At 41.9% G+C, this 27,474-nt stretch overlaps 1 protein-coding gene across 5 annotated transcripts in view; it reads right to left on the bottom strand.

The window, feature by feature from the left end:
- The window catches only part of PPFIA1 (PTPRF interacting protein alpha 1), a 106,477-nt gene extending 79,560 nt beyond the window's left edge, over positions 1–26,917 (bottom strand). The window contains exons 1-2 of one of the 5 annotated variants that reach the window (XM_059722741.1): positions 26,080–26,917; positions 23,848–24,111 (exon numbers count right to left, since the gene is read on the bottom strand). In XM_059722741.1, the coding sequence (XP_059578724.1) occupies positions 23,848–24,111 (264 nt within the window). In that variant the 5' untranslated portion in view covers positions 26,080–26,917. Of the gene's footprint in view, positions 1–8,053; positions 8,171–23,847; positions 24,112–26,079 lie in introns of those variants that run through there. The other 4 variants (XM_059722742.1, XM_059722739.1, XM_006270338.4 and 1 more) reach the window with 4 other exon arrangements.
- Positions 26,918–27,474: the final 557 nt, after the last annotated feature.

Here is a 27,474-nt window from a genome sequence, read left to right as displayed (position 1 = left end):
TTACCTAGACCCTGGGCCAGTCGAGACAGCAGGATCCTTGTGGACCAGATTCACAAGGCACGTGATGGAGACACGGGCTAGAAGCTGCATGCCAGCTCCCATGGCAGAGGCAGCACTAGAAGGGCTGTATTAGCCTTCTGCCACCAACGACTATGTCCATTGAGGCCACAGGTTCTGCAGCAGACCACACCCTCAAGTTCCTTGGCCTGCCACGAGTCGCCAGACCCCATAGGTCATATGTTCAACACCGCTGGGGTAGAGTAATTCACAAAATAATAAGATCTGAGCTTTGCACTATTCAATACAGAACTACACAATCAAGGGACTGCAACTGTTGCCAAGCAACTGCATATTGTACAATACAGAAATGCAGCGCATTACAGCAAATATAAATCTCTTAGGGTAACACACCAGTATCTTTAACCTTCATGTGGGGAGGAAGAAAGGGAATCCTAGCAATCTTCTCCAAGATGATCCCTTATTATAAAGGTGCCATACTCTTGAGAACTTCTGCTCTTAAACTATGATAGATGCAGCAGAACCACTGCCCCCTCCCTCCTCTGCACAGGTGGCTTAATTAAAAATCAGCTTCATGGGATTTATTAACTAGTTCAGGACATCCACTGCCCTTTTGTGTATGTTTACGTGAGATCAGTTAAGCCCAGAGCCAGAAGCTCCAGGTCAACAAGTTCCGAACTGGTGCAATTAAAAACAAAACATACACGCGGCAAAACAAGGGCTGAACTGAAGCAAGTTTTCAGCATGCTGTCACAGTATATGGGTGGCTCCAAATGATATGCTGAACCTGAGATATACCCAGGCACTATGAGGCCAAACCCCAACTCTTGGCAGCTGTCAGAAAATATGCACTAGGCATGTTCCTTTCTCTTCACCTGCATTCTGTATAGACTACATTTGACATTTCATCCCAAGACCAAAGTTTCCAATTTTAAAGTCTTTTTTAAATGGTTCCCAAACCCACATATAGGCTCCAATTTTATTGAACAGAATAAGTTTAAGCAAATCTTAAACTTCCCTCTGCCCTTCCTGCCCGATTCCTGCCACTTGCCCCACACTGGTGCCTGCCCCCGGCACCCTCCACAGCCACTTACCTTCTGCTGCAGCTCTGCACAATACTTCCCACATCTCCCCCACATCCCTCCACCAAGCTGCACACAGAGGTCTCCCCCCCCCACATGCTCTGCTCCTCCCCATTGCGTGGTCTCCCCCAGTTACCAGGCCCCTTCCTACTGCACAAGCCACCTCTGCCTGCGGCAGATGGCACCTAAGCTCCATCTTAGATCTGAGCGTGGGGCCAAAGGAGGAGCTGAGGCACCACCTGCCCTGAGCCAGTACTCAAATCAGAGATTGAGCTTTTTTTTCCCCTCCACCCATATTGCTTAAGGGGGGAAAAAACGCATGGTGGTCTTGGATGCAAGTAAATACTGGGCATGTCCACACGTGCATTTACTGCACAGTAAGTGGCTTTTACACCGGCATCTACACGTAAAGGCACTGTGTGCGCGCCAAGACTTGGGAGTAAAGTTACTCCCAAGTCAGTCCACACAAATGGGGTTACTGTGCAGTAAGGCATCTGCACATGCCTTACTACACAGTACTTAGGAGTAAATTCACAGGTAGCAAATTGAGTCTTGAGTCAGTGTAAGTCGCTATAGTTACTGTGCAGTACAGGTGCATCTGTGTAGATGCATCCCCATAATGCACAGTAATTTTCAGTTACTGTGTAGTAACAATGCACGTGTAGATGCACCCACAGTATTCCAAAGGAGAGTGAACAAGTGAACTGATGTGACACACAAAATCTCTGAGAATTTTTTAAGAAGTTAGGAAGTTAAATTTCCCAAAACATGAACTGAGTTCCGGTTGCCAAAATGATGCTTCATGCTCCTCCAGTGCAGTGTGTGACTAAACAAGCAACTTTAAAACCAGGAAATGGAAAGACAAGGTACATACTACTTGAACTTTGTAACTTTGGCTTGCTCAGAGAAGAGCAAATTAATTTCACACATACCATCACTAAACTCTTACATGTACCCCCAGAACCTTTGGAAAGTCTTTTTCCTGGAGCAAAACACTTAAAAAGTAAGTCATGTCATGTATGGCAAACAGGAGCCACTTGCAACTAACTACATTCAAACACAAACTACCATGCAAAATACCCTGGATTCAGAAAAATATCACCTCCCATTCACTTCTGTTCAGAATGAATAAAAAACAATTAAAAAAAAAAATCAGATTTTATTCTGTTAAAAAATTTTTTTAAAAAATAAATCCTTTAAAATGAAAATCTAATTAATATGGATTATCAGGTAAACTCTTAAAACACTTTATAAATGTGTTTATACATTATACATATCCCCACACAATATCCACATGCATGCACTTTATTTTGTATATGCAATATGTACACATACACATCCATGCACACATACACATGTAAATGTACAGCTGACCATATATTTATGAAGTTCTTCACTAGTAAAAGCTTGTCTTTAACCTGTTGTTTTATTAATGATGCAGCCTTTTAAGGAAGCTGCAAAGCACTAGCATTTTAAAATACTTCATCTAAAAACAAGCCCGAGTCTCTCTCTCTATGGGCCTTGTTACATGTTGCACTTTGAACTTCTCAAACATTGATCAGTGTTAATGCTAGTTTGAGTTGGGAGCAGTCTCACCTGAAGGCTAAAAACCTTCTGTCCCCCACCTGCACAGCTCTGACTTGCCACTAGAGGCCTGACTAGGAGCTATAGCTGAGTTGACACTAAAGCAGGGGTGGGCTGGATGCAGCCCGCCAAGCCATTCTATCCATCCTGCAGGGCCCCTAAAAAGATTTAGAAAATTAATATTCATCTTCCCCTGGCTGCCTATCATGTGTCCCTCATGTAGCAGTGACCCCCTAATGCCCAGCCCCAACAACAGCTGGCAGGGAAGGAGGGAGGAAGGGGAGTGGGGAGGCGGGGGAAGCTGCGCTGCTCCAGGCAGAGGCAGGTGGCGAGGGAGCTGCCATGCCAGAGGCAGCGGAGGGACTGCTGTGACCCTGAAGTGCGAGTGGGGGGAAAGGGGAGGCACATAAACACTCCCTGGAACACTCTGTCATTCATGGCAAGCAATTGGCTAGTAGGCTTATACACCTGCTTGGGGCAGAGTGGGGGAGAGGGAAGGGGAGGCAGAAACATGAAGCTGGGAGGCAGTGAGTTAAATGGTAATGGGATTGAGGTGCGTAATGAAGTGGGAGGTGGAAAGGAAATGGGGGTGAAAGAAGAGTGGTAAACTTAAGTCAGCCACTTAATGGGAGGGAGGGAAGGAAATAAAATAAAGGACTCATTTTAATGAATTGGGGTCTGAGATTGGCATGTGGGGGGTGCAGGTCATGCTTCCTGAGGTGGCTAGGAGCTGGGAACAGTGAATGAAGGCACTTGTTGGGGAGCTACTGTCCCAGGAAGGAAGGCGCAACTCATGGGGTTCTGATCCAGACCCCTACCTTGTTCCCACTCAGCCCTCACCCTACCTAGACCCCACTCCTGGACCTGTCAATGCTCTGTAGGTTGCTTTCATGTGGCCACATCTTGAAGGAGGGAAGGGTTCACGCTCCCAGAGGCAGGAGGGGAAGGTGGCTTGGTGCCAGAACTGTCCCCTCAGCAACAGAGTACAGGGCATGGAAATTTTGTCCACAGTGTGGGGGAGGGCATACTGCATCCTGGGATAGGCAGCTCATCTGTGGGAAGGGGCTACACATTAATAGAACGTATCTGTGTAACAGACCAGTGATAAGCCTGTCCTGGAATGGCATAATTTTAAGCTGCCTAAAGTATGCTTAAAATTAATCTCAGGGTTAAGAGCTCCAGAAGCCACCTACAATTTGTGTGTAACAAAGCCACCCCTTTCTAATGTTCATTTTATTCACACACGCACACCTGTATACATCTATAGATTTCTAAACATATCATAAACAGGTATGTAAATTACTATGCCAAGTACATTAGTCTTTGCATTACACTTTGGTTTACAGACTCAGACACCAAAGGTTACAAAAAAAACAAAACAGGAGTGGAAGATCTCACATGCTCATTGAATGGACAGTACAATGCTGTATTGGCTTCATTCTTTACAAAGAAATGAAACTGTTCCCAACATGTTTAAATAAAATACATATTCCTTAACAGTATTAGTAAAGGATTAACAAATGAAAGCATGAAGCTTGATGAATAACTACTTATTCAGATTTTCTCCCTCATTCAATTCTCTTCTTAAAATGCTTCCAAATCCTAGCCTAATACAGCAGCAACATGATGCAGCACTTGGAACATAGGAACTCAAATTCAGAAGTGAAGCTGTATCACAGCCAACTTTAAACCAAAAGCTGGTTAACAGCAAATATCACTACCCCAAGCACTCTTTTGAATTTGAAGCAAAGCCTGAATAGCTATTCATATTCAACAAGTGGTAAAACTTTCCTCCTTCACTATGACTTAGACTAGATTTTTTTTTTTTTGGGGGGGGGGGGGGGGGGGGGGGGAGGAAGGAAGCAATATATTTACCTGAACTAGCCTTAGTTGTCTAGTGTATTGCCACTGATGATGTTGCTACTGTGCACACTCTTGTTTACAACTACGTGTCTGAACTTTTTTTTTTTTTAGGATGCTAAATTCAATTGCTATAAAAGGGTGCAACATTTTGATTTTCATACCAATCACTCATGCAAACCTGTTAAAAAAATAACTCTTCCCTTTGAAGAGATATGGTGGTTGTGGCTTGGTAAGCAACATCAGTGATAGTCTAGCAGTTTTGCTTGACACAACAGCATGGAGTAAAAATTAAATGGCCAGCCAAGATATTCACAATGGCCTGAATTTGACTCTTCAATGGTGCAGGGGCCAAGCTTCTCACAAACAAGTGCATTTCTAATTACCACTTCAAAAAAAAAAATAAAAAAAAAAAAATCAGTGAAGTCAAACTCCTAGGGGCTAAAAGGAACATTTCCAAAATATCACAATAAGAACATTCATACTCCCTACTCCCATCCCCCATCTCAAATAGTTTGCTTTTGGTTGGCAACCAATGCAGTATGACTTCTCAGTTGTAGCTTTAGGCATTCCCATCTACGGAACTCATCTGTGAACAAACCTCCACACCCATCACCACTACGGCAAAGGATACAATTCTAGCTTAATTAAAAAGAAAAAAAAAAAAATCCTGTGCTACCTGTTTAACAAGATGTGTGGCAAAACCATTCTTAATTTTAATAAAATCTTTAAAGAACACCCCCTCCCAAGACAAAGTTTGTTTGAGATCTTCTGGGATGCAAGTGCTTGACTTCAAATCCCAAAATTCTAAAACCTCTATACAATTAAAGCATAATCCATGCTCTAACAATGTAATAAGAGCAACAATTCTGCAAAACAAATGCCATGGGCATTGTAATATTAAGTATTATGACATTCAACAGATAAGTGAAGCATAAGTTCCCCTGGGAAAGAATTAAGCACTCTTCTGTACGTAGACCTCAAAGCACACTTTCTGTGCAGTAAAATAGTGGTAGCATCATTTAACTTACATTTTTGTATTTATTTAATTCTACAGTTAAAAATGGTCTTCTAGATACCGAAATGCAGGGTGCTGCAGTTATTACTCACCAGAACACTATTTAATAATTAAGTATTTTGCAACATCACACACTTGACAAGACCAATTATGACCTGTCATTTAAATGACCGATCCTTGTTTGCAAGAGTTATGAGCAGCAGCTGAGGCACTGCCGAGGCACTGCCCAGCCCTGCCCTGCCCTATACTCTCATTCATATTAGCCTCTGGCTTGCAGATTTAGGCTTATGGCTAGCAGTTTCATTAAACATTTTTCAAGCTGTATTAAGAAGGAATGCTCAAGAATCTCCAAAGCAACTAACACGCCACATGTTAGACAAGTGTCAAAGAAAATATTTCCCCTCAGTGCTTGTATACCTAATTTTTGCCAAGTGAAAGACAACTTGCTTTTACAATTTCCAACTTGTTCAAGCAGGCAGCACTCAATGAGGACATATACCATACACCTAGGTTTACATTTATACTGCAGAGATTTACAGGACCCTAAATTTTTAGTTTTTATATTTGTGCTACATTATATAAAAAAGCAATATTATCAAAGTTTACATAGTAAGAAACAACACTGATTCAAAAGCTAAGTACTCCATTTTACCTATCTACAATACAAGTTACTGGAATTGTACATGCCAATGTCATCTCAAGAACTTTAGTTTGTTTGTTTTTTAAACAGGATTTTTCAAAATCAATTTTTAAACACAGACCCAGTTAAAATAAAAAAATCTTAGCTAGTCAAGCCTGTAACCTCTGTTGCATGTGACAATAAGCTTCTTCCCAGGAAAAATACATACAAAATATTTTGCTACAATCAAACATATTGGAAGAAAAAAGAAAAATAGAAAAGAGACAAAAATGAGAATACACTTTCTTTCTGTCAAAAATCCTGACATATATACACTTTGGTATACAGATAAGTACTACATTTAAGAATAACTTAGTTGAAACTTCCTATCTGCTCTGAAATTGAATTCTGTATATACAGTTGCCTGGAGAACCTGAATTCCACCCATCCCTTCCATCTATTCTTGTACAATGAAGAATGCAAAGTCCTGTGACAATGACAGCTAAGTGACCTTGAAAGTATAAATTATATTATTTACCTTAATCCAAGACAACTTTGAATTTAAGACAACCCCCTCCACCAATAATTAGAATTTATACATGGAAAACTTATTGTTTTGTTGTGGCACTGTGGCAGGGAAAGCAGCAACAGGAAAGCAACAGGCCAGACCACTGCCCATTGCTATCCTTGCCTGTACCTACAGCCACCTTTTCCCCTTATGCCTCCCCCGAAGCCTCCCCATGTCAAATGCCTGCCTCCACCCCCCCACCCCACCCCGGCCCATACGAAGCCTGCCCATCTACTGCAGCAGCTCTGGTTCCAGCTCCAACGCAGTCAGCAGTGGCAGCCCTGGTTCTGGCCCAGCCTGGACAAGCAGAGAAACAGCAGTGCTAGCTCTGGGCCTGGCTGGGTGCGGACAATTGCAGCTGAAGCTGAAAGCAAGCAGCAAGGGAAGAAGGGAGGGCAGGCTGTACTCCAGCCCTAGTCACACACTCCAGGGCTCCGCTCCCCTCCACACTGCTGTCTTCTCCGCCCTACCCCCATTGCAGACCCCATCCCCACTACATGAGCCACCCTGGCCCAGAGTGACAACTCAGTTCTGGCTTTAGGCCCAGGCTGAAGCCTTAGCTAGGGCAGTCTGCCCTGAGCTGGTACTCAAATACAATATAAAGCACCTCCCTCCATACCCCCAAATGTTTGGGGGGGAAGGGGAGAGAAGAGAAAGGAGGAAGAGTGGAAAAATTACTCAAATCCAAAGTGAGATTTTATGGTACAATGCATGTGTATGAGGGCAGGAATTAATATTGTATGATGGACCATACATCTAGCATTTAAAATTCTGAGTACTTAAAATGAAGCAAATTACTTAGAAACATAGGCTGCTTGCAGACATTAAAAAAACCCACAAACACAGCACTTTACCAGAAGCAGCAGTATGTTAGTTGGACCCGTCTTTGCAGCATCTGTAAAGATCAGGTGCTTCAGCTGAGCTTTTTGGCACTTTTAGCTAAAGATGATTTGATCAGCTATTGGATAAAAGCACCAAAAAAGTGATAAAAGCACCACTAAAGCACCTGATCTATAGAGATCAGGGCAAGCCAGGTCCAACTAAGGCATGTTCAGAGTTCTTCTGGGCATGTGTGGGGCTTGACACAGGAACGTGTGCCTTTTTTTGTCTCTTCCCCCCCCCCCCCCCCAATGTCTGCAAGCACCCATATTTTGTATCCTTCGTTTAAAAAGGAAACATATAACTAAGAGCTCCCCCAACCTTATCATCATGGTTTGAACTCAGAAACCTCAGCATTGCACAACATACTACTACTCGAGTTAGAAAACTAATTACATTAGGTAACACAAGGAGAAGGATCTTACCCTGAGGGTGGGATGAGCATGGGAAAATAGGCTGCTAGTTCCATGCGTTGGATCTCAGAACTGATTGTGAGAAGCCTGCCTCAACGCAGGAGCCTCTGTTCTACGATGTAACCCCAGCTGGGGACAGAGAAAGGAACACGTGGGGGACATATGCTGGTGGTTTGGGTGAAAGAAAGCCTGGTCTGTTTCTCTCACCCCTTACTCCAATGGTGATATTCTACCAGCTTCCAACCCTTAAACATTATTTTGATCTTTCTGTATCCCCTTCACACCCACTGCCCGCACATCCCTGTAATGGGCAGGGGCATGCAGAAAGCAGATCACAGCTCTGGCCCATCCCAGCCCCCAACTGTCACCGCCCCATTATCCCAACACCAAGCCCAGAAGTAGCTCCCCAGGCCTGGGCTGGTGACAGTGCAGGTCCTGCAAGCCCTGTGGAGAAGAACTGGAAGGAACTTAGCCTCCCCTCCCTCTCCCCTCACCCATCCTCTCCCTTGGCCTGGGGCATGTAGCCCACTGTTGGAGTTGAGAGGGATGTGGACCCAGGAGTGACCATATGCCCCACTACTTTCAGCAGCCAGGACCGGGGCCAGGGAGGTAGGTGGCACTGGGTCCCCCTGTACTGTGCCAGCCAGCAGCTCACCCTGAGATGCTCACACAGCAGTGGAACCCCCCATCCCCACCAGCTCAGCATGGGGCAGAGCAATGCAGGGCCAGTAATGAAAGCAGTAGTGAGGGTGCTGTGTCTGGGACTCTATGAAGACTGACCCCTGGCCCTGGATACAGCTCCCTACCCAGTCTCAGGACCCTCACCAGGGCTCCTACTACTGCCCTCACGCTGCTCTGCCCAGCTCTGAGCCAGCAGGGCTGGAGGCTGCCCCCACTGTGCAGGCATCCCAGGGCAAGCTGCAGGCTGGCACAGACAAGGGTTGCCCAAAGCCATCTGGCCTGGCCGAGTGGCCCACCGTGGGCCAGGCAAAAAAAAAAAAATCTCTACAGGCCAGATGGCCCACAGGCCATATTTTGCTCAGCCTTGGTGTAAAGTGTAGGCTGGTGCACCTAAAGAAATTAATGGAACTTTTTTTTAAATGAACCTTTCTATTCTCATTTAAATAAAATCTTACTAGTTATAGAAGCTCAACTTCAGGTGGAGAAAGTGCACATTTACTCCATGATAAGGGAAGCAGACTATGGAGCACAGCTGGAAGGAGTGCACCAAAGAACTGTAACACATTATTATAATCAAGATAATGTATTCTGGCTATCAACCTGCTGGAAGATTTATCAAGTGCTGACTATTGTAGCATTTTAAGCCTTGAAAGTAAGGGGGGGGGGGTATGCAATGGGTAGGAAAGACATGAATCCTTCTATTTAATATATTACTTTTGTTGTTAGTAATATAAAGCAAGTCACACTTCATTCACAACTAGCATTCCTTTTTCTGAAGAGAGAAGGAAGAATCTTTAACAGTCATGTCACTTCTATTAAAAAAAAGTTACAGGTTCTGGGTGTCACTTACCTGCTTTCAATTGAAGGCTATCCTATCATCCCTAATTTTATACATAAAACTGCATTATCAAGTCTTGCATTTTCACTTGATATTTATTTTGAAAGATGCTCCCTCAGTCTCAATCCAGCAGAAAAAAAGGTTTTATAAAAACTCATAATGAATAAGTAATCTGAAAGTTTGGACATGCAAACAATGCACCATGAGAGAAAGGCATGCTTCAACACTTTTGCTTTGTTCTTATCCTATGAGAAGTAGAAGCTAAGCTAGAGTAACTTAGCCCTCTCACTGAGTTTAGCTTCCACTTACCATTTGGTAAGAGTGTATGCAGAAGGAGTTACTATGGAACAGCTGACATATGGTAAACCTCCATCCCCTTTTAGCCTGCAGTAAATTATTTATTGAAATTTATCTTAAGTGATTTTAAGGTTTAAGCCAGTCTCTAAATGCTAGAAAACAAAGGACTTTTGTTGGATGCAGTATTGTGCCAAATGTTCCCAAACAGAGGTTTTGGTACCCTCCCCCAAAATTTTTGATTCTGGCTACTTTGATAAAGGATTCCCGACTAGATAGATTGCTAGACAATCTAAATACAGCTGACATTACACGTGTTGTGTACATATACAGGAACATTATGTGGTTGTGGGACCTCTTCATATTCATGTATTTGTAATATTTTCTATCAGTTGGAAGTCAAAAGAACCCTTTTTGGCTTATATAAAGTCTGGCATAGACATTACATGGGCATCAGGATAGAGTTAAATGTTTTCAATAGTTTCCTTGATTTTTAAGGTTTGTATTGGGCAGGAGAATCACACTACCCAAGTCATTTAAAATAAGAAAAAAGTTTAAAAGATTTTTCCTAAGTTTAATGTGACAGATATAGAACGGTTTTGAAGAAAGTAGATAGAAACTTCCCTATAACATACAAACAATAATGAAACAGCAATCACAAATCAGGGATTAAACACTTGTATGAGAAGGCATGGTAGTCTGTCTCCATAAACCTTAACTACAAAAGACGAATGTTGATGAGGCAGCTTTCAAGAGCTACCTGACCTATACAGATCAGGGCAAGCCAGGTCCAACTAAGGCATGTTCAGAGTTCTTCAACTACTACATCTGTTCAACTGTACCTTGGAGCGCAAAAGCCCCGGTCAAAGTTGCAGAGATTCAGTAATTCTGGAGAATCCTCAATACTACAGAATACAACCTCTTACCACAACAAGTGTAGGCAATGCTTCTCAGCTGAACTGAATTTGGGCTACTAACCTGTGTTTTCCATGATTTTAGCATAGGAGGAAATCTGTGATTTCAGCTCCAATGGATCCATTTTTGGCTTCCAGTGTGGAAAGCAAGAGATCCCTACATCTCATTCTCATCCATCACTTATCTGCTGTATTCCCGATAATTTAAAAGACACACTAATTCCTTTTAAAGGTGGTCCGAGTCTTATATTTGAATTAAAAAAGTAAAACTTTAAGGCTAGTATAAAAGTAAACAAACAGTAAAATGTAATAGTAAATGCTTATACAAGGACACAATGTATGTAGGTAAGAAAAAAAAATCCAAAAAACAAAGCAAGCAAATACTGCATGACCACAAAACAAACCTAATTATTTCCAATGTAAAGATACTGCATTGGAAACTCCAGCCACTGGACACTTGTGTGAAAGCTGTTTAAAAATAAACTTAAAAATCTTTATCAGAAATGGTTTGTGAATGGTTAGGTACAGCTGAAGCCAACAGAAAGTGTAGCCTATACAATTCCTTCTCTTGTATAAATGAACTACTGAGACATGGGATTCAGTAAAAAACAGAGACCTCTGGTGTACTCATTGGGGGCAGGGGGCAAGTGTGGGGGGAAGGATCCCTAAAAAGCCCAGCAGAACAGAGAATGCTATTAGCTGGGAGAGTCAAAGTTAGAGAGAGGATTCCTCCATCTCATACAATAAATAGGAGATTCATGATGTTGTGTGTGTAGCATGTAATTGCAGAAAACTTTTTATATAAATATAGTTGCTCTAATATGCAGTGTGTATCTATGTAAATTTTATTTTTTTTCTTCAGTGTCAGAAAATTGTGTGTACCTTAAAATTCAAAAGAATACACTTCTGTAGCTAGTAGGTATTAGCATGCTGGTGGAAAAGTGGCAGGGGTACAGGGGGAAGATGTGATAGCAGAGACCTCCTGAAATGACCTCTTTACTGTCTAGGGTGTGGATTCAGCCGCATGAAAAATATGAAACTGAGGCCAATCAGTTTCAGCTAAAGGAATTAGGCTTTAAATGAACACTGAACAGTTATCCAACAGTGAGTTTTAACTATAAAAAGCCAGCCATCTGCTGGAAGCAGATGAGGTGGCGCCATGAACCCAACATCAGGAGCATTTCCCCAGTCTCAGGCTCACTACACCCCAGACTTTAAAAGATGGGTGAGCAGCTGGAGGCCCCAGCTGCACACCCAATTCTTGAAGTTACTGGGGCACTTGTAGAAGTAGCAGCTGTGGTGACCCCTACTTCACATCTGCAGGCACTGCTTCATAGCATGGGGCACAGGTAGTTGGGAAGCCAGAAGCTCCCAGCTCCTCGTGTCTCATACAGTGGGCAACATGGCAAAGGGAGTTTTACAGAGCACCAAGGAAGCTTTCCCCAGCTTCCCTGCTTTAAACCCCATGCCTGGCAGCCCTGGCTGGGCTGCCAGGTGCAGGGAATCAGAGGCTCCCAGAGGACTCTATAAGTTTTTGAAAGGCATATAGTACACTTTTTATAATATGAAGAACAACTCTAAGTGAAAAATAAACAAAACTCATCTTTAACAAATGGGTTACCTTGCCTCTGCCCAAGGCATAAATATACTATTTGTATTGGACATATGTATTATAATGGATGTTTTCTTATTCAAACTATATCTTGACCAAAATAATTCCATTCTTTGCATAGATTCATAAATGTAAGAGGGAAGCAGCATGCTTTGTATTATTTCTACTTAAAAGGGGCTAGAAAAGAACTTAAAATGGACTAGAAAATTTAAGAAGTTTATTGTCAATGTCACAGTTACAAAGAAATCAAAAACAATTTGTTAAGCTAGCCTGATATTCAGCTTAAGTTTTTAATAATAAAAAACATGCTTCATAACATTGTTCTGGTAATCTCTGATCAGGCAAGGATCAAATGCAGCCCAAAGAGGTTTGAACATATCTACTTAACTTTTTATGGTAGTATGGGAATTATCATTTGTAAACCACTAAGACCTTTGTAATAGCAAGGTATTATTTCTAACTGTCCATAATTCTGAGCCCACACCATTTCATAATGATCTGAATATTCAGGACAGGATATACTTGACCACTGCAATTTATTTGTGTGTATCCAACAGACTGCAATTACATGAAAAAAAAAATTTCAATGGCAACTAGAGTATGTTACATTCTGATCAAGGCGAACCATTAGAGATAGAAGAAAGGAAGCAGGCTATATTTCTAAAAAAGATTTTATATAAATTATAGGCACTAGGGGAACAGGTTATAATTTACTTATTCTGACTACCAATCAGAAACCTACAAACTATGAAAATATATAAATGATCTTCAGCATCTCAGTTCATCTTGGAGGATGCAGACGAATGAAATCCTGAGACTACTACACCTTTATACTAAATTATTTTTAGTGGTCTAGCAGAGTAGAATCAATAAAATTAAGACTGCCCAATCTCTAATATGCACATATATTAATCACAATATTTCCTTGTCACTCTGAACTAGGAAGGTAATCCCACATGATAAAGAGTCAGTGATGTATCCAGCTCTATTCATACAGCCTACAAAAGGTTGCAAAACCTCTAACAGAGAGGTAAGGTACAATTTTTTTTTTTTTTAAACTGTTAGTATACTGAATTTTTTATTTTTCAATCCATCAGTAATTTTACTTTACTGGCCTTCAAGTGGGGGGAAAGGAGAAAGCCAGAACCAAGTACAGGCAATTAATCAGTCTACTAAAATCTAATACCTACAACTGTTTTCAAATAGATATGCCTGATACCACTTTAAATACACTCAGCTGGCAGTTTTCTAAAAGGGCGCCAACTCTTGAAATAAAATTAAATTTGTCTGTAAACAAATTATTGTAAATTTCAAAGGACTGAATAAAACAAAAAGTCAACTATTCTAAATGAATATCAAAAAGTCAGAAGCCAAGTTAGAAACCAAACAATCTATTGAAACTGAAAAATTACTCATTTTTACAGAATTAAAAATTCATTTACTTTCATCTCAAAATCAAGTGAATGACAGAAGTTTTATTCACATTTCTAGATGCTATTTGTAGTAATGTGGCCAAGTAGTAAGAAAGTAAGGGGTTTCAGAAGTGATGTTATTCCCCCAAAACTGCACTTAAGGCATTTTGATTCCCAGGGAAAATTGATTGAAAAGATTAAAGTTCTGCCGCATGATAGCATATCCCCAAATAACTGTAAGCAACAAATGCCAACATATACCTCATCATCCTGAAATGTTAAATACACCTGTATTATAAGCAGTATCACCTCTGCTTACAAGACAATAGAAACACACCTGATGAAGTTAAGAAAACTGACTCATTTTTAACAAGTCATTGGTACTCTTTATTAGCCTGCCCTTGCAAAGTATTGCAGTCACACAACAATAATTTATCATCAGGCTTTAATCCAGAATTTTGCGGAAAGGATTTTTCAAAGAAAGAAAAAAAGTGAAAATAAATAATTCCCTTACACACACTTCCACCTACACCAGGGGTAGGCAATTATTTTGGGCAGAGGGCCACTTACTGAGTTTTGGCAAGCCATTGAGGGCCTCATGACAGGCAGCCCAGGGCAGATAAATATTATTTTTTTTTAATTTTTAGGGGCCCCGCAAGCCAGATAGAATGGCTTGGTGGGCCACATCTGGCCCCCGAGCCACATTTTGCCCACCCCTGACCTACCCACACTGATTCATTTCACTGCCTCTTTTAAGACACTAGCCAGTGTATTTGAATAGAATGGGCAATAGTCCTCCCTCAAAAATATAATTTAGCAGTGATTCCACATTTAATGTCTTATTTCTTTTAAAACTGATAAAGACTACGATGCTTACCACAGCGTTAAATAAAAGATACAGTAGACTAATTCGGAACATAATAAAAATTAATTTATTTTCTTCCACTCAATTTGTTAAATTGGTCTGTCCTGCAGCAGCCTGGGTATTAGAGTTCTACTTTAATGATAATTCCATACAGGTGCAGGATTTATCTAGCTTCTCCTCCTTAAAACCACTGTTTAAAAGCTAATTATTCCCTACTATTAACAAGCAATCATAACTAATTACAGATCAGTTGACAGGTAATTGGGTTTGTGCATACTAACAGAAGTAAAATATAGAGGAGGCTTAACTCATGTCAGGACTACATTGATAAGGGGCTTTTTCTAAAAAGAAGAAATACTGGAATGTACATCTAACTAAAAAACATGCCCCACCTATAAAAGAGTTATCCAATATTACTTTAAAAAACTTGAAGCCATTTTCAGGTGTTTTTAAATATATTTTTGTCTGAGGATTCAGTGACATACCATAACACAGAGGTCACCTCCAAAATATCAGACTACTGTATACCCATTTCTTTTAGATCATATCTGGTTAAAAGGAAGGTAGGGCAGGGACTCCGTTCCTAGCATGTGATGAAATAGGTTTTGCTTATGAACACTCATGCCTCCCCAAACCAGTTAATCTCTAAGGTGCCACCCTGCCCTAGCTTCTGCCTGGCTTCAGACTAACATGGCTAACCACCTCCATAATCTAGTCAAATGGTCATTTAAATAACAATAACTTGATATTTAATAAGTATAATACACATAGTAATGTGGTATTAATGATGATCCCCCTCTTCTTTAGAAATAATGGAATCAAATGAAAAGCCAATTAATTTTTAACATTTAGGAATCAAGTAAGTTTAAACTAGGGAAATAGAACAATCAAGCTAAATAATATTACTAAATAATATGCAGAGATCAAGAATACACCCCTACAGACTCTGGAGTACTCAAATAACTCATCCTTTGAGAAACAGAATCATAGAAAATTAGGCTTGGAAGGGACCTCAAGAGGTCATCTAGTCCAGCCCTTTGCTCAAAGCAGGACTGTACCCAGTTATATCATCCTAGCCAAGGTTGTCTAGCTGAGTCTTAAAAACCTCCAAGGATGGAGATTCCCCTACCTCTCTGGATAACCTGCTCCCATGCTTTAATAATCTCCTAGTGAGTAAGTTTCTCCTAATATCTAACAAACTTGCTTTGGTGCAACTTGAGACCATTGCTCCTTGTTCTGTCATCTGCCACCAACCACTGAAAACAGTATAGCTCCTCTTTGGAACCACCCTTCAGGTAGTTAAACGTTGTTCATGAATCTCCCCTCAGTCTCATCTTCTCCAGACTAAATAAGACCAGCTCCCTCAGCCTCTCTCATAAGTCACGTGCCCCAGCCCCTTCACTATTTTTGTTGACCTCCACTGGACTCTCTCCAATTTGTCCACATCCTTTCTGTAGTGGGGGGCCCAAAGCTGGACACAGTACTCCAAATGCTGCTTCACCAGTGCCGAACAGAGGGAAATAATCCCTTCCCTCAATCTGCTGGCAATACTCCTACTAAAGCAACCCAGTATGGTGTTAACCTTCTTTGGAAGAAGGGAACATATTCATACTCTGTTGGCTCATATTCATCTTGTCCACTGTAACCCCCAGGTCCTGCCCAGCCAGTCAGCCCCCAAGCCTGTACTGGTGGTACATGGGATTGTTCTATCTTAAGTGTAGCACTTTACACTTGTCCTTATTGAACCTCATGAGATCTTTTGATCCAATCATCCAATATGTCTAGGTCTCTCTGAATCATAGCCCTACCCTCCAGCATATCTACTACTCCCTGCAGCTTGGTGTCATCCATGAACTTGCTGAGGGTGCACTCCATCACATCTTCCAGACCATTAATGAAGATAATGACCTCAACTGGGCCCACTTGATACTGACTACCAGCTAGACCATTGATTACTGCCTATTGAGCCCAACAATCCAGCCGCTTTCTATCCACCTTACGGTTGTTTCATCCAGCCTGTACTTCATTAGCTTGCTTGCGAGAATATTTTGGGAGACTATCAAAAGCCTTGCTAAAGTCAAGGTATATCATGGCCACTGCTTTCCCCACATCCAGTCATCTTATCATAGAAGGCAATCAGGTTGGTCAAGCACGACTTGCCCTTGGTGAATCCATGCCAATTGTTCCTAAATACAAGTGGTCTTTGGCTTCTCTGTTTAAAAACCCCAAATTCTCGGACAAAAACACCAAAAATCCATGCTTTTCCTCAACTAAAATGAAATGCCCCTATATATCTATATCAGCTGACCACTATGTTTTACTGATATATCTACAATTTTAAAGCAAATTTGAAGCCTACTGCTTCAAATCTATTATAATAAAATAAATACTAAATACCTATATCTTGGCATTTCATTTTGTTTTGTTTTATCATGGAAAATCAGAGCTCCCCTCGCTTCTTTTGCCTACTACAATATGGGTTCAACTGTAGCTGTCTCCGCAGCTGCTTTGTAGTATTGAGCACCCCTGATATGCCAGTGCCCTTCACCCCCGACCTGCAACCCCCAACCTGCTCCAGTCCTGCTGGTGGCCCTCACTCCTGATCCGCTGCCCCCTGCCCCAGTACCCCCTCCCTCCCCACAAGTGTGGGGAAGTGGGTGGATGTGGGGGAGGGGTCATGGGACAGGATGGTGTGCCTGACCATAGGCGATGCATTGGGAGGACATGTGACCCCCCATAACCCCCAAGATTTGCGCACCCACAGTGGCCAGACCAGCACCTGGTATGGGACGGTGGAGCAGAGGTGGTAAAACTTGCTTCCTTTTTGTTTTATTTCACTGAAGAGTTCCCTTCTAAGCCAAGATGGTTTTCTGCCATACTTGCTAGTCTTCCTGAGCACTGGGTTGGTTCGTTCCTGAGCCCTCAATAAAATTTCTTTAAACTACAGCCAGGTCTCCTGGACTCCTTTCCCCCTCAGGCTGGACTCCCAGGGGATCCTCTGAAGGCAGTTCAGGGCAACTGTTCATGTCCCATGAGCCTTTCACATGGGTCTTGCTAACTTCCAACTCCATGATCCTTCCTATTTTATTTAGAAAGTTGTTAAACCTCCTAATGGTTCCCAAGGAACCACAGATAGTAAGAATTCCCAATGCAGACAACATTCTGATTCAAATATCCATCTCGTTCATCAACATACCTGTAGATATGTCTACTCAGTAGTTACAGAGCTACTAAGCTGGAGCTGGATAAGATTCAACAAATAGATTCAACCCAGACTAGACCAAGATAATACTTGTGGCTTAGGGAAAGCAACTGTGAACAATTTCATTTCATTTTTACTATTCTTTACAGGAGGCATCTACCAGCTCCAAACACACATCTGTGCAACAGACATATCTTACTAGTCCCCCTGTGTAACCAAGATCCCTTATTAGGAGTTATGTCCAAATGCTTTTGTTCTTAACTATGTATCTAACTACAAAACTTGCTGAAGTAACGGTTACAGCTTATGTCACCATAAAAACTGAACTGATGCAGCAAGCTGTACATAGGATTATCTCTACAGATCTTGGGGAAACTTCATCTGGTAGAAAATTTAGTAGCTCACATACTAAGCTTCCTACATATATTACATCAAATCTGCAATTCAAGATATTGGTTCTTCATGATATTATAGATAATTTTTAACACAGGACGCCTGAAGCCTTGGCAAGACTGGGAAATTCAAATGTTGCCAAAAATTCAATTATTATGAAGATGAGATAACTGGATGCAGACCACAGAAACATGCATACATTCAGTGCAAATTATTGTCTTGAAAACGATTTGAATATTAGTTCGGCTTGATTTTGTAATGTAAATCTTAACCCAACATATTTGTGTATACTTTCCATGAATATGAAGAAACAAACAAAAAGGTTCTTAGTTACTGTCCGAGACAGATGTTTATGTTGAACATCCTGGAAACTTCTCTTTCACAACTGCACCTGAACTGACTTGAACAGAAATACTAATATACATGATCTATATATTGTTTTTGCCTACTTGCATGCTAAAAACATTTAAACCAAAGAGGGATAACAACAGAGACTGTACACTGGGGTTTAATGCAGTTATCTCATTTCCCACCCCCGCACAAAACACCACACGCACATACCCTACGTATGGTTGCAATAAAATTAAGAATCAAACTAAAACCATTAAAAGCTTTATCTTCTATCCAAATTCCACATTACATTAGAGGTTTAGTTACAGACACACACAAAAAAACAATTAGCCGTGCTTTATATAAATTTGGATTTCTTAAAAAACAAAAAATCTTAATAGGACTATCATGAATACAAAGGACAGAAGATTCAAGTCATAACATGCTTTCATATGATTTGAGATATGAAAGCTAAAGTAAGAAGATTATTAAGATGCTTCTGAAGATTGGAGCCAGGTATCTCGACACTTCCATTCCCAAATTATATAGCATAGAATGAGTTCAAGATGCTGAGTATGATTCAATTATATTCTCTTTCACTTGTGACAAATACTTGTGTTCATGTAGATTCAAAAGTCTAATGCAACTCTGACCAAAGCCAAGCACATCACTGGCTTCCACACCCTATTCTACTAATAGGAATCTCAATCCTTATCTGCTTTACCCAACTACTTTATAACCACACATCTCAAAACAAAGAAATGACACCTATGCCACATCACACAGGGGTTTTTTGCAACATGTATAGCACACAGGAAGTCACCATCACTATTTTATAACACACAAAGATATAGTGCATAATGTTACACATTTAAAAGTTAATAAAATGTAGGAAACAAATCTTATGATTTTGTACAAGATACATTTTTCTATGAACTTACACATGTGCAACTCTCTAACAAAAACAAACTACATTTCCAACTGAAATTAAACCAAGGTAAAAAAATCAATCTGTGCATGTTTCCAATCCAAGTAGTAAAATGCTTATAAAAGTTATGAAGAATTAGTTCTTCACACTGCATGAAGATAGGAAAGAGGAGGTAAGACCTTTAAATTAAGGATTTGCTATGAAATTTTAACAATATTTAAAAAGTTCACCTCACTAATTCAGAAGGCATTTATAAGGGCATGATCTACCTATTGTAGAAAATCAACTCCTAAAAAGACAAACATTGTCAAGTGAAGAGAACGTAAATTTCAAATCAGGACAAAACTGAAGACTAATTTAATGACAACAAAAAATAATTCTCTGTCAGTTGATTAACTTTATTACTGTATGAATGTATAAAACAGCACTATTTAAACAGACAAATACTGACTAACCTCCTATCCTGCAGCTTCATCTGCACAGGTGGGCCCCTACACCGAGCCCCTGCAGAAGGAACAAACAACTAAGCACATGAATGCCACTACAGATTCATGGCTTGTATATAGCACCTTCATGTTGAGCCTGGGGGCATCAATCAGCATGTACCACCCACTCTCCTCCTACACACCCATTAAAGAAAAAGAAAATAAAAAATAAAAAAACAACACACAAATCTGGGAGCTTTGCTGCCCCTGAATAGCCCTAAACATGGATAAGCATTTCTGAGGCTACTCTAAGAGTGCCTCGTTTCTTGGATTTGGTAAGAGTAAGAGCATGAAGCATGCTTCTCAGCAGAGCACCAAATCCATGAGAGAGGCAGTGAAGGCAAGCCCTCAATGTATTAAATCAGGAGCCAAAAAGATACTCAGATCAATTATCACAGTTATCATAGCACTGCTCCTTTCACACAACAGCATCTCTGGAAGTTAAAAATAAGAATAGTCTATTGCTGAAGACTTAAATACATCACAAGACAAAATACATTACCACCACCGCAAAGACAAGGTAAAATAAATGATTTCGTAGGAAAGCATCTTGCTGTTTATCCCATATTTTAGTAATCCATGTAACTAAACCTAAGTATTCAGCCACCTGTAAACCAATCCCTGCAACATTTTATCCTAAGTAAGAAAAATTACTCAATTTGTATTATGTTTATTACATTTGACAAAACCAAATGCAATAAAATGAGCTCTCATCACAGAAAATACTGCTAAAGAAAGCTGCATGTCTACATTGATTTTACTTTTATGTCCACCTGAAGTTAACTGCAAAAGAGTCAAACCGTACTGTTAGTTTCCAAGAGCAAGTTAAAGTAGTTTCCAATACCACCCCTTGCCACAAAAGTTCCCTGACCATCTGTGTGAATTTACCATACAAGTTTCCCCTTCTTCCGTCCCTGCTCTTAACTGTTCCATGAAAAGTTCTCATGTAAGAAAGGAAATTGACTATAAAAAAGTTACACAAAAAACTGAAGAAACTATCAGATCCAAATTAAGAGAGATGCATTCCCAATTTTATTCCCAATTTTTAGTTACTTACAGCAGTTGCAAAAATATTCCATGGGGGTGAGAGAAGAATATTATCTCTAAGGATGCAACCAATTCTCATCTTCTGCAATTCTTATAAACTCACTATGGTATAAACTAACATGATATTTTGTTTGCTGGTATACATATACAAGTTCCAGTAAAAAAGGTAAACACCTTTCCTGTTTCTTTCTAAAGCCAATCATGCAAGTAAATTGTTTCTTCCTTATGGTTTTTACTAGTGATGAGCTTGCAAGATCACCTGCTCAACTAGAAGATGTTTACATACATTTGTAGCATTATGTTTTTAATCCTCTGATCAATTACAAAATGTCAAAGGACATTCTAAGTATAAATGGTCAAAAAAGTCCATTGCTATGAGGGGCAGGGAAACAATCTGAGAACTTAAATGCTGTAGATGGACACCTACCATTTGTTTAACGCAACAAATTCAAGCACTTCTGCAAATCCATATATTAGATGATAGCACCCAATGCCTTCCAACATAAGCCTCGCATTGAATCTAGACTCATCTTCCAAAAATAATATGTTGACATTAACTTAAGAATTACTATGCTGAATAATGTGGTAGGAGAAATAAAACTACAAGAAATGGGCAAATCAGAGCCCTGCACATGGCCCCTGCCACTTGGGGATTTTTGGGAGTTCCTGGAACAGAAAGGAATGAGGGGGGGCTTATAGGCCAAATAGAAGAATGCAAGGAATCCCTGACTTGTGCAATAAGTTTGTCTCACACACCCTACAGTGCATTTTTGACTCGTCATTATTTGCATTTATAAAAATGCTGAAAAGGAAGCTTCCTAGATACTTTAAGCAACTTTGTCATCACTTCAAAAATGTGAGCTGGGCATAATTTAAGATAATCAGTGACAAATCTTACTCTAACAAATCCCCTTGCTTCATGAAAGAAACTGAAAGGCTGCTGGTATCACATTTAAAAGTTCTCTCAGGACCCACTCCTGTCACACCTAGAAGAACATGACTTCTTGATTATGGGAAGGGTTGTATGTGGCTTGAAATTAGTTAATACTTCAACTGGGGGGTAGGGGAGACAGGACATCTAGCTGTGACCAACCACTTGGCCCTCTTATGATATGTTTTTTGTTAGCCAGTTTTGTGGGTTTAAAAAAGAGAAAAAAGTAGTCAGCTCTTCAGGGAATCTGCATAACAGACAGCATACAATGATGGGAGTCTATTGACAATAAATGAAAAATTCCATGAGTATGCCATGTAAAACAGTACTGATAATTATAAAGTGAGAAAGAAAAAGCTAAATGAAGAGAAGACCACCATTTTTGTGGGGGGAAAAAAAAGGCTTTTTTTCAGTATGCCTATTTATGACTGAAGATATTTTTCCATGCGAGAAAAACATCACATTATCAGAAAGAAGTTGTGGGCAATATTAGCTGTTGCTGCTGCTATTTGTAAAGAGGGGATTGTTCCTAGATTTAAGAAATAGATTAGACAAGCACTGATATGGGATTGTTTGGATAGGAATGATCCTGTTTTGTACACGGCACTGGACTAGATGACCTCCTGAAGCCCTTTCCAAACCTACTCGGTTTTTTAATGAGTCTATAATACTTGGGGCACAAGTCACAAAACTAGCATCCAAGTTTCAAAGAATATAAGGTATTGTATTATACAACCCTTAACTCACATATACAGTCCCAAACACTTCATGGGTGCTCTTAAGTAGAGATTGCTACTTAGCATGAATAAAATTTGCAGGCAAGACTGACATAATTACCCCAAAGACTTAAATCTATCCAAAGATTAAGCATTAGGCATCAATTAAGCATCGATATTAAATCTGTACTGTCAGATGATTTCCAGCCTACTTTGCCATGTTATGCAGATCATGCAGTAGTTTTATTTATGACAGGAAGATAGCATAACTGGAAGAATTTAGAACAATTGTATTAAAGTTTATAAATAGTACTCCAATATTTCCAGAACACCTGAAAGTAATTTAGGTTTATTTGGAAAAAAAAATGTTTGCTACATATCAGTGTAAGATCATTATCAGCATACTTGGAAAAAAGGAGAAAACAGGCATGTTGGGAAGAATGCAAGGTCATGGAGAAAGCTGTGCACTGTTTATTGTAAGGTTGCAGCTAAAACAGATCAGGCTTTCAAATAGTTAGATCTTTGAATTTTATTTTTTTTTACTTTTTTTTTTTTTATACAAAAAAAGTTGCAACAAACCAAGTACAAAACTGCTGCTATTTGACAGCAAGTCAATTATTTGGTTTCCCAGTCTTAAATTTATTCCTTTTAACTCGAACTGAAAAAAAACCCAAAAACCAACAAACACAGGAAGTTGAGTAAACAATGCTCAGAATTCTGGACCACACATCACTCTGCCCATTTATCACGCTGTAGTTATTTATTACCCACTTTATTTTCCTGATTTTCAGTATGCTGCCTCCTCCACAGCTGCCAAAAAACTCTCACACTCCAAGGAGGCAAAACACAATCACAGTCCAAAACAGATCAGATTAGTTGTACAGTATACTCAGACTTTCATTACCATGGCAATGCAGTATGAATTAACATGGAAGTAGTCTTCACCTTTCCAAGTTTCTGTCAGGTGTAATTTATTTATGTTTTTGCTACTTATCTCCTGGATCTTAAATAAGAGACATCAGAAATGTACCTTCCTTTCAACAGCTTGCCTACATGCAATCTTCGGAACATTTTTTCCAAGTGAATACATTCAAAAGGATGAAAAAGTAGAACAATTTAAGGTTATTGCAAGACATTGGGCATTGAAAACATCCGTACCTGTGGAAGTGCAGTATTTAGCTGCCTCTGCAAGGAATCTCTTTCATGACCAACTTCATGTAGCTTGCCCTGTGTCAAAGCTAGTGTCTCTTGAGTTTCTCTTAGTGTTTCCAGGAGACGATCCCTCTCTTCCAGCATAGACACCATTAACTGCTCAAAATGGGAATCAGCATCCGATTGTAACGGGGAGCTTGAACCATGGCCTCCATTTCCCCCAGAGGGAATCTCTGCCTCACTGATGGTTGGCATCACCTCACACATCATCTTGAAATTAAGAAATTAAATTCAGGCCATTAATTATTAGCAATAAAGTACAGAATACAAATCCAAAAACAAAAATGTTCATAAGCCTAGGGAGATACAATGATGTTTTTCCCCCCCAAGAGTGAGGCCTGTCCCTTGCATTCTGGGCAGGCTTACCCGAGAGTTTTCCCAAACGTGGGAAACTCGACTACACAGTTGCATAGGAAAGTGGGACTGCTTTCTTGCTTTTCCTGGCTCACTCCTTGATCTTTTGGTTAGGAGCAAACAAGACTAGGGGGCATCTGAACCCCAGGGTCTCTGGGCCCTGGGCTTGCATGTAGGATGCCTGCCAGAGTTTCGGGGAGTATCCGAAGCCCCAGACTGACGCGTCTGAGAAGGAAGATACTTCCCCAGCGGTAGAGCCACATGGACTTGAATGACTGAGCTCTGCTCAGTTGAAATTTGAAACTTGGCTTTTGAGATTTGCCCAAGTGAATTTGGAACTGATTTGGCCCTTGAAACAAGATACATAAAATGAAAAAAAAAAAAAAAAACTATTGAAGAATCTTATCTACACCACATACGTGTGTATCTGTAATACACCATCTGTTTAATCCCACCTGTGACAGCAATACTAGAAGCTAACCTAACCTAGATAAGACACCATGTTGTATGTGAAGAGAGAAGCAAAGCCTAAGACCAAACCTGAAACAAATTCCCCTGTGCCAGCTGCAGGAAAAACAACTGGGTTGTATGTTGGACAATATTAAAAGATAGGTTTTTCAAAGTGGGAGAAAATAATTCTCATTCATTCAGAAGTAAACTGGTCACTCTGAAAAGGGCATGTATACAGAGTGGGGGATTTCCCCCCTCTACAAATAGGACATCCCGACTTGCTACAGCTTAACCCTATGCACACAGCCAAACATCTATAGTTTACTGGATTTAAGGCTATATAAACCAGTGTCTTAGGTTTGAAAAATATTACTATTGCAGTTTTGTTACAGTATCACTTCCTACCAATGCCAACTCTGTTGAAAAGCTACACATCTACCACACTATTTCTGATGCCAATTTATAAAGGATGCATGTGCTTTGTTTAAAAAGTTGTTTGGACCTTTAAACAGTATTAAGCACGCCTCAACCCAAAAACAACAACAAAAAAACCCACAAACCACACATATTGAAGCCTATATCATACTTCTTTCAAACTCTTGATACTGCACTCCACCATCCTGGGAAGAGGCACTACTTTCAGCTGCCACCGAAGCCACAAAAATCTCTATTGGACAATTTTACTGCATGAAAATTAGCAACAGCGGATTTCTGCACCCGGATGCAGCCACAGGGAAAGCCAAGAGGTCAACCCGGAGAAAGTGAAAACGAAAAGAAAGGCTGTTCAAGGTCTTAAATACTAAACAAACAGGACTTGACTGCTAGCCAGCACGCTACATCAGCAGCTGTCAGATATAAAAAGAGGGACTGAGACACACGCAGAGAGTATGATAAAAATATAAACTTGGAAGTATCGTTGTTGTACACCCCACCATGCTTAGTAATGGCAAAAGCATAAGGCCTCATGCTGGAGGGATCCTACATTTTACAGCCTGGTTTGAATCCTGGGCCACCCAGACTTCAGAACCAAGGGAAGTTTCTGTCCTCCTGCATTTGAAAAGCAACGAAATACATAACCAACAGTACCACAGTGTCAACTGCCATCAACTTTTCTCACGGGAACTGAACAAACGATGGTTTATGAAGCTGCACGTGCAACTTTTAAACTATCCCTAACGAAAGTACGGTGCCTACTTCCTAATATTGGAGTTCCTAAGGCAGTTGTTAAACTTATTTGTGACAAGCAGAGCCCGCACTTCTGAATTAATGAGAAGCTCCCCGGGAAGGCCTGTCCCAAGCACCAGCACTGTTTTATACTGGGGCTTTTAAGCTGATCTGAGGCAGGCGCCAGCCACCCACTGCTCGCTGCTTTACCTTGGTCGATGAAACAAAGCGGCGTCACCGTGGGCCCAGGGTTTCGGCAGCACCAGGTCTCCCCCGCGGCTTTCTCCTCTCCTACTGCCGCTGCAGGAGCCGCGAGCCCCTGTAGCGGCGCGGAGCTGCCATCCAGCGCCCTGCAATATCCGTCCCGGCGCCCCAAGCCGGAGCAAGAGGCGGCGGAGCGCAGAGCAGGGCCCCCGAGTCCCCCAGGCACCAGCCCGGCCTCAGCTCCTCTCCTCCCCGCTGCCAGCCCTCGGCGCCGCCGGGACCATGGGCGGGGGAACGTGTCCGCTGCCGCCTCAGCGCCGCCCTCGCCCGCGGCTCCGGGCGGGGGAAGCAGCCGCAGCTCCTGGGCGCTGGGGTCGCAGCCGCGGGATCCTGCCCTTCCTGCCGCGTCGCTCACTCATTTATACCCCGGGCGCGGGGATGGCGGCGCCCGCGCCTCGTCCTCGCGGGCCCGGCTCCGGCTGCTGCTACCCTGGGGCGCTCCGCGGCGCGGGCCCCTCACCCGCACTCTCACCGCCGCCGCCGCCGCCGCTCCCGGCGTGCCCCGCGCCCGCAGCAATCACTGCGCGACCACAATGCACTGCGCGCCCCGCGGCTCGCGCCGGGTCCAGGCCCCTCCCCCACGGAGCCGAGACTCGGGCCAGCGGCAGCCCCAGAACGCTGGGCTCCAGAGCGCGGAGGGCTGCGCTACTGTGCGCGTGCGTGGGACGCTGCCCGCGCCACACACCCGGCGAGGGAGGAGGGGGACTGTCCTGCGCTCCGCTTCTGCCCACAACCAGCGCCTCTGAGGGGCGCGCTCTTGTTTTCCAGAGCAAAAAAAAAAAAAAAAATGTTGGCAATCAATTAGGTGTCACCGCCTTAACGCCAGCAGTGGCTGGAGACAATCCTACCACCCCCCTGCAGCCAATGGTAGTGCCCTCCACGTCCCGCGGCCAATGGTAGTGCCCTCCACCCTCCGCAGCCAATGGTAGTGCCCTCCGCCCCCCGTCCCGCGGCCAATGGTAGTACCCTCTGGTGTCGTGTCCTACCTCCTTCCCCCCAGGTAGTGGTAGCGTCCGACGGTCGGGGGCGCGGTGTAGGGGAGGGAGGAGGGTCTCACCGCTACTGTGCCCCTCCCCCTCGCAACTGCCCATGGGAGGTCTCTTCCAGCGCTGCCCGCCGCCCTCTGCTCCTCAGGCAGGCTGCAACCAGCAGCCTGGAGGGTGAGCGAGAGATCAGGACAGCCCCAGGGCTGGGGAGATCACACGAGTGTTCACTGGCACGAGGTTGGAGCCCGGCTGGGTTCAGCGGGGGCTGGTGATGGAGCAAGGAGCAATGGTCCCAAGTTGCAGCAAGGGGAGTTTAGGTTGGATATTAGGGAAAACTCTCCCACTACGAGGGTAG

This window comes from Alligator mississippiensis, chromosome 2 (assembly GCF_030867095.1).
Source record: "Alligator mississippiensis isolate rAllMis1 chromosome 2, rAllMis1, whole genome shotgun sequence".
NCBI classification, from domain to species: Eukaryota; Metazoa; Chordata; order Crocodylia; family Alligatoridae; genus Alligator; species Alligator mississippiensis.
The sequence above is the reverse complement of the archived record's forward strand: the minus strand, read 5'-3'. Positions and strand labels throughout refer to the sequence as shown.